This window comes from Neolamprologus brichardi, chromosome 9 (genome assembly GCF_056152115.1).
Source record: "Neolamprologus brichardi isolate AB-2024 chromosome 9, ASM5615211v1, whole genome shotgun sequence".
In the NCBI taxonomy this organism is placed as follows: Eukaryota; Metazoa; Chordata; class Actinopteri; order Cichliformes; family Cichlidae; genus Neolamprologus; species Neolamprologus brichardi.
In genome coordinates, this window is record NC_142112.1 from 3,318,171 (window position 1) to 3,330,838 (window position 12,668).

The 12,668-nt window shown below is 42.2% G+C and overlaps 1 protein-coding gene across 1 annotated transcript; it reads right to left on the reverse strand.

Annotated features, from left to right (window-relative positions):
• Positions 1-2,208: 2,208 nt before the first annotated feature.
• On the reverse strand, positions 2,209-3,851 carry LOC148101123 (uncharacterized). Its single transcript, XM_087845557.1, has 2 exons — positions 3,186-3,851; positions 2,209-2,729 (listed from the first exon to the last, which is right to left on the reverse strand). Exons 1-2 carry the CDS (start codon positions 3,808-3,810, stop codon positions 2,215-2,217), a joined length of 1,140 nt encoding a protein of 379 aa, XP_087701683.1. The 5' UTR covers positions 3,811-3,851; the 3' UTR covers positions 2,209-2,214.
• Between the last annotated feature and the right edge of the window lie 8,817 nt (positions 3,852-12,668).

The following is a 12,668-nucleotide window of genomic DNA, read 5'->3' on the forward strand; positions in this document are numbered from 1 at the left end:
TGAACTACCACTACTTAAAAACTTAATGAAAAGATATAACTGAATAAAAATCACAAAGAATCACATAATATCAGTGTTGTGTAAGCGCGTGCAACCTCCTGGGCCCAAAGTCATCCCACACCATGGATCAGCCAGTCATAACGCTGACTGAAGTTTTTGACCTTTATTGACTCAGGCACAACTCTATAATGAGCAACAAACTGCCATATGTATAAGGTGATCATGTTTACATCTGCAAAGAGAAATCATATAATTATTCTGACACCTGTAAATAAAAGATTAACACCAGGTTATAACAATCACTGTAATACAAATGTTAAATGTAATGTCAATAGCTTCAATCAATGTTTAATGCAATGCTTATTAAATGATTCTGATATAATGATGATGCTACTGCTAAAAATGAAGTAAAACACCCCTTTTTACCCGACAATTCCCTCTGTTGACCTCTAGGAGAATCCAGAGGTCACAACACCAAATGTTATGTCACTCCTTGACCTATACAGCCAGTTCTACGTGCATCAGTGGCATCATGGACATCGGAGTCACAACTCTAGGGTCCACTGCCCTTGTGATCACTTTCTCTAACAATGCTCTGGCACAAGGAATGAGACAACACCCAAAAATAACAAAAATACCCACCAAAACGGATAAAGAAAACATGACCGAAAGCACAAGCCCTTTCCACCGTCCGAACACCGAGGTCATCCAGCCCTCCAGCGGATTGTCAACTCCTGAATGATCATGCATCGTTTCAGACAGGCTCTTTAAGCCCTCAAGAGCCCGAGTCACTGAGCCATCTGGAGCGGTGTTGTTTGGAATGAAGGTGCAGCACTGATCTCCAAACATGGCACAAACGCCCCCTTTTTCTGCTAATAACATATCAAGGGCCATCCTATTTTGCACACCCATTAATGAGGTGGGACCCACCTGCTCCGCTAACCCCTCCATCCCGTCTCTGGTCAGGTTAGAGAGTCTCAGCACATTATAATGAACATAATTAATCCTGTCTACGTTCTTGTTTGGGGTCACTGGAAAGAAAGCAGAGATTATTGGAAGATTTTCAAAACCGGCTGCTATTTGGTCAGCAAGTTTATATTCATTTGGAACCCCCCTGGGCACTCCAATGGAGTCGATCCAGGTTGGTGAATTCATTCTAGGATCATAAACATGTGTTCCATCCATTTGTCTTTTTAGCACAATGTGTCTCTTGCGTCTGGCTGCCAATGTACGTGTGTTGCGCTGTGGGATCGCTTTTACCTGATTTCCAATTAGCATAAGTGGCGCTCCTAGTCTCACCATCGCGCACGTCCCCACGCTTCCCAGAGGAACACGAACCAAAAGAGTCTTGTGGCCGCAATAATAATACAGCCCGCTCCTGGCCCAGGTTCCGATTAATGTAGATGCATCACTTACATTATTTGTGGTCCTCCCCAGGTGTGTAACAGAACACCAACTGGGATCAATTTCTCCCAAATTATACTTTACTTTATCTGTGGAGAACTTAAAACACGTATAATTATCCTTTCTAGGCATAAACGGTCCTACTTGGGTGTATTTGTTGATAGGGGGAAATAAACTGGACAAAACAGTGCAATTCCCACTATTCACTACTTCTCTCGTCATTCGCAACATGCAATTATAGCCCCACTGATCCTCTGGATGCAGTGGCGCAGGCTCTGTAAACAAACGCGGTCTAGCGGAAGCACAAGCTACACAATTAGACAATTTTTGTTCTCTCGCATTTTGAGCCATCCAGTCCAGCCAGATGTTGCTGTCACTGAACCCGGTGGCGCGTTCAATCAAGTCTCGAGGTTTTAGTGTACTGTAGTCCACTGACAGGACCCGTCTACCGTTTGGTTCCTGCTCCTCTGGTACCGCCTCCGACGACCCGCTTCCCTTCTGGCCCGCGACTTGAGTTCACTGAGTGGTATATCGAGTGGCGCTGGGCTAGGATGGCCTCCGTGCTCAGACAGTCTGCGTGGGCCGGTCTGCAACAAATAAACCAAAAAACATATAGCGGTGATTAATAACATAGTCAACATCAAACGAAGTAACATTTTGATAGTTTTTGAAACTTCTCTCTCATCACAGGTTTCTGATTGTTGTGATGGCATTGTATTATGTGTGAATTATTTTTCTTTGGTTTTTTTTTTTCTTTTTTTTTACATACAAGTTCAAAGCTCTTCTTATTAAAGCCTTTATGTGAAATATTCAATTTGATACCGCTCCTTTCTGCTGTCGCGGTGACTTCCTCCTAAGCTGGTCTTCGTTCTTCGGCCTCCCAGGTAGACTACCGGTCGGCCCGTTGCACAGGTGTGAGGGTTTATTCTGCCTCTGTTTTTCACCTGTGTTGGGTGGAGTTGCAATTTTTTCCACCCAGCTGTTGTGTGCCGGTGCACACTGCGACCAGTGATACCAGTTGTCGCCTTTCCCTTTCAGTTGAACCGCTTTCGCCGTCCGGGCAGACACCTCGTATGGGCCAGTCCAACGAGGTTCCTTCCACTTGCGTTTGATGACCTTCAACCACACCACTCTCGCGTCTGGGACCTCTCCTTCTCCTGGGGGTCTTTCACAAGCCACCTGCTTTGTGAAGCTGGACACAAGCGCCTTTAACTCGTTCCAATAGTCTGCGTGAGACCTGTTCCCTCTCGTGCCCTGTTCTACCGGGCCCACCGTCCAAGGTGCCGGAAACTGTCTCCCAGTTAGCAGCTCGTATGGCGTGAAACCTGTGGACTGATTAACAGAACATCTTATGGTCATCAACGCAATCGGCAGGGCCGCGACCCAATTGAGCCCTGTTTGCGCGCAGATTTTAGCTAATTTATTTTTCAAATTTAAATTCATCCTTTCTACTTTCCCTTGGGATTGAGGATGATACACTGTTCCAAATTTGTGCTGAACTCCCAACATTTTTTCCACCTTTGCCAAATCTTGATTTTTGAAGTGGGTTCCATTATCTGATCTAATTCTTTTAGGGAACCCATGTCGAGGAATATAATGATTGATTAAACATTTGATCACGGTCCTCGCATCTTCCTTTTTAGTCGCCCATGCCTCTGGCCAGCCGGTCAGTACATCTACACACACCAACAAATAACGAAGACCACCAGGGCCTGAATCAATCATATCAGTGAAATCAATGACAATCTCCTCTCCCGGCCTCTCAGGCATCCGGAACTTACCCAATTCTGGTTTAATCACTGGCTTGGGATTGTGTGCTCCACAGATTAGACACATTTTGGCCTTCTCCCTTATCATTTCTCTGAGGTTAGGGTGCCACCAGTGACACAGATTTCTCTCCATCTGTGCTATTCCGACGTGTCCAAGCCCGTGGGCCTCGCTCACCTTCTGTTTCGCCATTTTGGCTGTTAGCACGGGACGCCCGTCTGGCCCCCTCCACAAGCCTCCATCCTGCCAGGCTCCCTTGTTTTTCCACACCCCCTTTTCCTCTGGGGATGCCTCCTCCTGGGCCTGTTTGACCTCCTCCGTTTGGTTAATTGGCCCCTCCTCTTCTGCAATTACCTGTATCATTTGTCTCCGTCCTTTATAGCCTGCTGCCTCCTTTGCGGCTTCGTCCGCTTTCTGGTTTCCTTTTGCCACCATGCTGGTTCCTTGTGAGTGCCCTTTGCATTTTATGATACTCACCTCTCTTGGATCACCCAAGGCCTCCTCCAGTTCCTCCATTTCCTTCTTGTGGCAAATAGGTGCGTTGGTTGCTGTTCTGAATCCTGCTCTTTTCCATTGAGGCAGCTCCACATGCGCTGCTCCGAATGCATACGCTGAGTCAGTGTAGATATTCACTCTCATATCCTTAGCTAACCTCAAAGCTCGAGCTAGGGCTATCACTTCAGCTCTCTGGGCCGACTGCTGTCCCTCAATCCTTCCTGCTTCTTTGACCTGATACTCATTTCCTACTCTACAGACCACCGCATACCCGGTTTTTAGTCCTTCTTCATCTCTGTGGCAACATCCATCTGTGAACCAATCCTCAGCTCCAGGTATAGGTTCCGCCTTTAGGTCCTCTCTAATTTTTTCTTCAACCTGTGCTCTTTTGACGCAGTCATGTGGTTCCCCTGCTCCCATTAAATCTGCCATGTTAGTTCCTTCATGTGTGAATGTCAAATTTGGAGCCTCCAAAACTTTACTCAATTTCTGTTGCGCCCGTGGTGTCATACTAAATGCTTGTGAGTTCACGTACGCCACTATACTATGTGTAGTGAGTATTTTTAGTGGATGTCCTCTCACTACATGTGCTGTCTTCTGAATGACTTTGGCAACCCCTGCTGCATGTTGTGTGCATGTGGGATGTCTTGCTTCTGTTGGATGTAGTTTTATACTAACATACATGAGAACATCCCTACTCCCCCCTTTTTTCTGAAACAACACCCCGTTTACGACGGAGTTTGTTTCGAAAATATCCAAATAGAATGGCTCATCATAATTAGGTGTAACCAAATCAGATGCTCTTGACAAATCCTGTTTTAATGCAATAAACGCGGTTTCAGTGTCAGACGTCCAAGGCAATTCAGCCTTAAGATTTCGAACGCCAACTTGCTTCATTAGGCCCCTTAAAGGGGCAGTTTTACCTACATAGTCAGGAATGAACTTTCTGCTGTATCCTGTCAAACCAAGGAAAGAAAGCATTTCTCTCACTGTTCGCGGTTTTGGGTGTGTCAGAATTTGGTCTCTGTGTGTGTTCATTAAACCCACTGATTTGTGTGCGATTACCCGGCCCAAAAATGTTACCTCAGGTCGAACCAATTGCAACTTTTCTTTACTCACTTTGAAGCCACACTCCGCCAATCTATTCAACACGACAAGCGAGGCTGCCGCACAATCCGCTGCTGACGGGGCTGCAATGAGAAGGTCATCGACATATTGAATCAATGTACATCCATCTGGCAAATTACATGTTGACAGGGCCTCTTTGAGCACCTGATTGAAAATGCCAGGAGAAAGTGCAAAACCTTGTGGTAGACGTGTGTATCTGAATTTTTTTCCTCTGTATGTGAATGAAAAAATGTCTCTGAGTGACTCATGCAGTGGAAGACAAAAGAATGCATTTGCTAGATCAATACAAGTGAACCACTTTTGGTCACACGTAATATCTGATAGTGCAGTGTAGGGGTTTGGAACAGGTACAGTGTTAGTGTGTAATATGGCATTAATGGCACGCAAATCATGTGCCATACAATACTTTCCTGTTCCAGGTTTCTCCACCGGTAGAATTGGTGTGTTCCAATGTGAGTAAGATGGCTCTAACACTCCGACATTTAACAGACCTTCAATTGTTTCTGCAATTCCCTCTTCTGCTTCAGGTTTATGTTTATACTGCGGTCTGTTGATTGGTGTGTTTGATTTCAGGTGGAACAGGACAGGCGAACAGGTGGCCAGGCCAACGTCTGCGGGCCCTTTGGACCACAAACTGTCAGGCAGTTTTGACAGTTCAGCAACTGCATCAGGATGATCTGCTCTCTCTCTTCCATGTGTTTCTGAAATTTCTTGATGTTCAAGGGTCACTACATCATTAGACATACAAGTTATACGATAGATTTTAGAATTTGGTGCATAACATAAATTTGGAATTTGGGTGCTTTGCCACCATGCGTCGTCCAGCGCCCGCCTGACCATTGGTCCCAGATCACATGCTCCATGACCTTCGTGGACCGCCAATGTAATGTGAGGGGCCGAATTTTCTCCCACATTATACCAAGGCAGTTGTTCATCAGTTAATTTTACAGCCGCGGCTACACCTTCTGGCCCAATGTAAATGTTATTTGTTTGCACATTCCAGATCTGACCCTCAAGATCAGACTGGAATAATTCACGATAGGTGTCATCATTTTCCCTGTCATAAAAAAGAGTGACGTGGTATGGATCTCGTGGTGGGGAGTAAACTGCCAAGCTCATTATCCAGGGTCTCCACAGTTGGAATTGACTTAGAATGCCTTCCTCCAGCAGCCTTCCCCAGTAAATATCGGCTTTGGGTTGTTCACAGTTCTGAAGCAGATACTGAGTCTTTGAGTTTGTTCCCAGGCACGGGAAATGCTGTCCTCCTGGTAGAGTAACAGACAGTCCATCTGCAGAGCACATGATAGTAGCTCCCAGCTTCACAAGCAGGTCCCTGCCCTTGAGATTCACTGGCACTTGAGGTGACACCACATATTGATGTTTCACAGTCTGCTTTCCCAGCTTTGTCACGGCTGGATCGGTCAATGGCAGAGTCATTGGGACCCCGGAACAACCCACCACATTAACTGTGTGATAGGAAAGTGTGGCAACTCCTGAAAGGTTGACCGTTCACTTCCATCCTCCGTTGACATTGTATCCTCCATTTTAAGGGTCTGTTCAGTCTGTCCACTGTAACTTGGCTGTTCCTCCATTAATACTTCTGGGTCTGACATTTTTTCTTTACTTAGTGGGCGGGGAGGCGAGGTTAAGCCTTCATCTGCAGCTGAGGCTACCATTCTCCCTCCCCCACTTTGGGGCTGACATTTAACTGTCATTGACCTTTCTTTGGGACGAACTGTAGGTGGGCTGGTATATTCAACGTCCGCTATTCCTCCAAGAACCACTCCAGTTTGTCCATCTGGGCCATGAACTTGTCCCCCACCAAGAGTCATCACAGGCATGATGTATGATTGTGGTGGTGCACTAGGTGTTACTGCGGCCCAAGGATATAATTTTGGTGTGTGATGTCTGTTAGCATCTTCTGGGTTTGACATTAAATCCTTCATTTGGCTCTTTATCTTTTTATTTTCCTCCTTTCCTCCTTTATTTTCCTTAAAAACAGCCATTTACAGCACTTTACATGAGTTTCCTTTAAATTCTTGATTTCTTTTTTGGCTTTCTGGTTAACTGAACGTCCCTCTGTTTCCTTTTCCAGTTGTTCCAGTTTCTTCTCACATCTCTCTCCTTCCGTTTTAAACACAATGTTTAGGGCTATCTTCTCCTCCAGCCCTCTCTGTTGGGAGGCAATAATTTTCCTTACCTCCACATCCATCATTTTGCATTCTTTCTCCGCTATTTTTGATGATCCAGGGAAAGCCAAGCGAATGGCTTTTTTTAGCTGTTGCAGTTGCTCCTCCAGAGGCCTAAATGCCCTAGACCCACTAGATGTCGCGCTGGAGCTGTTTGCCATTTTCCTGAAACACAGGCTTACCTCCCTCTCAATGACGTTACTCGACTCCTCCTCCTGGGTCATCCCACTACGTCTCCTTGAGAGTTCTCAGAATTAGTCTCACCACTCCAACGGTCACAGTCTCCTCCTGACCTGCTCGGTGACACACAGTTAACCCAGTGCGTCAGAGATTTGACCGTGGTTTTATTAATGTTCACACTCAATCACAATGTTTCACTCTCCCATTTAATTTAATAAAACCAAACTCATTGTGTGCTGTACTTTGTGCACGCTACAGCCACACAGTTTAACACATTCTCACCACACCAAGTCGCCACAAAACCTGCGTCAAGGCGCTATCAACATCACATAATGATAAATAAACACCATTCTATTTTAACCGGTGGGAGAGTGATGAACCAGTCAAACCCAAACTCCTCAAGAGTTCACCATTTTACTTATTTTACTTCAACACTGAACAATCAAACTCCACTTAGTCTCATTTACTCCAGACACCATTAACCATTTCAAACACACAGTCACAAACAATTCATGTCAGCCACACAATTTCAAAAAGCCAATTATCTCCTTTTAAATAATTTCTTACTTCGGGACTTCTCCACCACTAACTCCACAAATTTTAAGAAAGCATATTAAAATCAGTACCGGTTATTACCGCTTCTACCATGGAGAAAACAAACATAGCCGCCTCGGTGACTTCATACTCGGGGTCATCCGCCTGTATGGCTAGTTCAATCACCCCTTTAAATAAAAGTAAACACCGACTAATATATTGATCCAAGTCGTCCAGGTCTATTTCTGAACTTACTGACACCTCATAAGGGGCATCTCCCTCTTCTGTCTGTGCAGAACAGTCACAGTTCACCTCCAGAAGCCCCTCTGCCCCTGTAACTTCAATGTGACAGGACGCTGATCGCAACATTATTAGGTTTTTATATAACTGTATATGAACAGGAATTTATCAATATTAAGTGGGGTTTTTTTGTTTAAAATATGTGTGTAAATGTAAATCAATTTCTTACTTTTCACAAGTCCACTTTATTGCGTGCTCATAGATTCACTTCTGTTAAAGTTATTCAACAAATGTATTTTTATTTATTTATTTATTCCTTATGGATTATGTCACGCTTATTAGTGGCTCATATGTGCTTAAACTTATGTCTAGAGTTGAACACAGAGGTAGAGCATCATTCCATCCTTTTTAGGGTGACAAACTCCACTTTCTCTGTATCAAAACAGCTCATAACCTTTTAACAATTTTATCTAAAGGTATTATTAATTAAGATTCTTCTAGGGGAATAAATGTGTGGTTTTCTAAGTACACTTAAATTTTGTCTCAAATTAATTCACTACAATTTGATCCAAATTGTAAACACTCACCTCAGCATATACCACAATAACTCAGATTTAAATGTACTATATCTTATATTATCACGAAAAAGCAACTGGGTTAAGCAAGCATATTTGTCTGTAGTCTCACGCTGAAAGAAAAAGACGCTCACAGTCTTATAACTTCATATATATCTTGCTTGAATCAAAAGCATTTTAAACTTTCCAATTTTCAGCCATGCAACACAAGAGAAATATGCCAACCACAGTCATTAATCATATATTCACAGCAATAATACAGCAAGCTTTAACAATACTTGCAAAGCATAATTATAACAGTCAATCACACTCTAAACAAAAATGAACGTCCTCTATGTACCTCACAGCAGCCACGTCATTTGCATGTTCACACACAATCCAAACATAGCTCGCAGCGCTGCAGCACGCTATCGTCACACACAGCCTCGTTTCACACTCAACTCTCTATCTTATTTTACAAAGACGTCTTATATTTACACTCACTCTCAGGCCTGAAAGTTTTAGCGCCTACACAATTTTGACAAATTTAAGATAACGGGTCCAACCGAAGAAAGTCCAACTTTTTTGTAATCAATTAACCAGTATCAGACTCTAACTGTATCTGGCCTCATCTCTAAAATCCCTAACTCAATTTAGAGTGTCCAAAAAAGCGCAGATACCGTTCAACACGGTAAGGAGACTCTAACTCCTAGTTATTCTGGAGTGCCCCAAATTCCACAGTGACCAACTGACTATCCCTCAAAGAGGACAAGGCCTAGGCGTCCCTGGCCTTGGCAAGCGTTACCTCTGAGCACTGCGCTTCCTAGTGGACTCTAACCACCGTTCTCACAAATTTATAATACTTTTAAACAACAGACAACACCCAAAGACAAGAGTATGACTGAGGCAGATGCAACGTTATGGACAATGGAGACTCTAACTCGCAACATGACCAACACAGATGCAATCTTTAGACCAATGGAGACTCTAACTCACAAACTGACGAATTCCCTATCAAACTACCTGAGCCTCTAACTCAGTATTATTTTCCTTTACCTTGGGACTCTGACCCAGTATTATTACCTTTACCTGAGACTCTAACTCAGTATTATTACCTTTACCTGAGACTCTAACTCAGTATTATTACCTTTACCTTACTTCAAATTTCAACACTCATGAGATTTTTCATCAAAATCAAAACAGGCCTTCACCAGTAATTTCAGTGAGTAGACTTTTAATTTATACAATCCAATTTGGCACAGTTTGGATTTACATTCAACAGGTTGTGCCTTACCTTTAGATGTGCTGGCCTGCCCACTCACGTCAGACCACTGGCTCGTGCCTGCCCGTTCGACCAACTCGGACCGTCCAAACCTCAAAATCTTCCTCCCCAATACCACAGGACGAGCCCCCAAAACTGTTACGGATTCAAATATTGAGGAGGGATACAGGAGGAAAACCCAAAATAACAACACTGGTCCGGCCGGGTCAAGTCAAACGATGATTTAATGAACACACGCGTGGGAGATGGACACCATACAGCAGACAGCATCAGATCTCATTACAAACTCCACACACTCATTGTTTTATGAAAATCAGGGTATTAGAACGCCCCCTCATGCGTACAGGTGGTACAATACAGTCAATATTGACAACTTTAGACACAGCAAGAAAAACATTCTCATCGTCTCGAGGACAGACACTGGCTCCCACGCCTCTCCTTAGAGCGAACTGTCCCCTAGAGAGACACAACATTACAGCTGCAAGGTTTTACAAATTGTCAAGTTGACCTGTATATAATACGCTGAATCAGGGATACAATATTAAATGCATGTTAGTTTAATGAACTACCACTACTTAAAAACTTAATGAAAAGATATAACTGAATAAAAATCACAAAGAATCACATAATATCAGTGTTGTGTAAGCGCATGCAACCTCCTGGGCCCAAAGTCATTCCACACCATGGATCAGCCAGTCATAACGCTGACTGAAGTTTTTGACCTTTATTGACTCAGGCACAACTCTATAATGGGCAACAAACTGCCATATGTATAAGGTGATCATGTTTACACCTGCAAAGAGAAATCATATAATTATTCTGACACCTGTAAATAAAAGATTAACACCAGGTTATAACAATCACTGTAATACAAATGTTAAATGTAATGTCAATAGCTTCAATCAATGTTTAATGCAATGCTTATTAAATGATTCTGATATAATGATGATGCTACTGCTAAAAATGAAGTAAAACACCCCTTTTTAACCGACACTTTCATGATTGTTGTGACTACCTGTTTGTGAGAAGCTTTTGTCACAGTGTCTGCACTTGTATGGTTTCTCTCCTGTGTGGACACGTTTGTGTCTTTTAAGCTGACTTGCAGTGGTGAAGGATGACCCACACTGATCACAGACATGCTTTTTAACCCCACTGTGAATGAGTTCATGCTGTTTTAAGTCCTTTGGTCTGGGGAAGCCTTTCCCAAATTCTTTACAGTAGTTCATTTTGTCTGCAGTGTGTCTACATTGATATATTTTTAGGGTCTTTTGATGACTGAAAGTTTTTCCACAAAGGTCACAATGAAAGTCTTTCCCACCACCATTTTAATCCTGAACATCGCCTGAAATAAAGAGCATCTTTGCCAACGTCCAGTTACCTTTTATTGCTTACATGATAACACTTAGGTCAGTTTAATGTGCTACAAAAACTATAATAGTAACAAAAGTATTATAATAATTAGAGAGATACTGACCTGAATTACTAGATCAGATATCGGAGAAATAAAAAATGTAATCCGATCCATTAAATATCACAAAAGCATCTCACAAAACTTGCGACATGGCATAATCGAGCTCAAAACCTTAGCACGTCGGAGCACTACGAGTCAATCATGAAGCTGATCAATGATCAGCTGATCAGCTTTTCTGTCGCCACTCCCACCTCTCTTGTTTGTTTATCGCCCATTTTTTGCCAGAAAGAGGAAACCAGCAGATAAACAACAGCAGCACGTTTAAGCTTGATAAGCTGTTGTTAGAATTTATTTAATATTACTTTCTACACCAGGATCTTTTTCTACGCAGCTGACGGCTGGTAACTGTGCAGGGGCGGATCTAGCAAAGTTTAGCCAGGGGGGCCGATAGGGCATGAACAGGGAAAAGGGGGCACAAAGACATACTTTTCTTTCTTATTCTCATGTCTATCTTTTATTGAATACATATCAGGATCTTACAACCAAAGTTTTTATCTGATGTACAATGTATAGAAATCCATTACTATATATAGTAACTGTTAAGTCTAATATACCCTGGTAAGCTATAGTACTTTTTCCTTTGGAAAGATACCATCTATGTAGTCTACAATTCTGTTGAAGAAAGATGTTGAATCTATGTAATTATTGTAGAAAGAGTACTGATTTCTGTGCATTAATTTTTTTTTTACATGTGCATTAAATTAAAGACGATTACGTCAATTAAGCATTATGAGGTTGAGGGTGGGGAGGATGGTTCCCCTTTTTTTTCCTGGGAATTTGCAACCCTATTAGTTAGGTTGCTTAATATTTCCACTAAAAACTGATTTAAAAAAAACAGAATACGGAGGATGGAGCAGGTTTAAGTTTAATAGATTGATCAGTATTGCTGAACTATGAAATATTTTGGGTGCAGTGTATTTTTTGCATAAAGGTATAACAGAATAGTTAGTTTTGCTTGTTTTTTTTTAAAACTTTGAGTAGCAACTTATACAAAATGCAGCAAGATATAAAAAAATGTTTATTCATTATAAAATACGCTATATTGGATTTATATCGGTATTGGCAGATGTCCAAATTTATGATCTTTTATGATATGGTTATCGGTATCGGACATAAAAAGTGGTATCGTGCCATCTCTAATAATAATACTAAATTAATTATACGACAAGAGTAATATAATTCTCAAATACTATCACTAAAAAAACTGTGATTCAAATCTAAATAATCACTCAGAGCTGCTTTTCCATCCAGTAAAATTACTAACATACTAACACAATGTAATGAGCAGAGTTGTTCCAAACAGTCGGGTTAAAATGACAAGATGAAAATAAAAATACATACCTCACAGTAACTGCACTTGTAGAGTCTTTCTGGTGTAAGTAAGTAAGTAAGTAAAATTTATTTATATAGCGCTTTTCACAGAT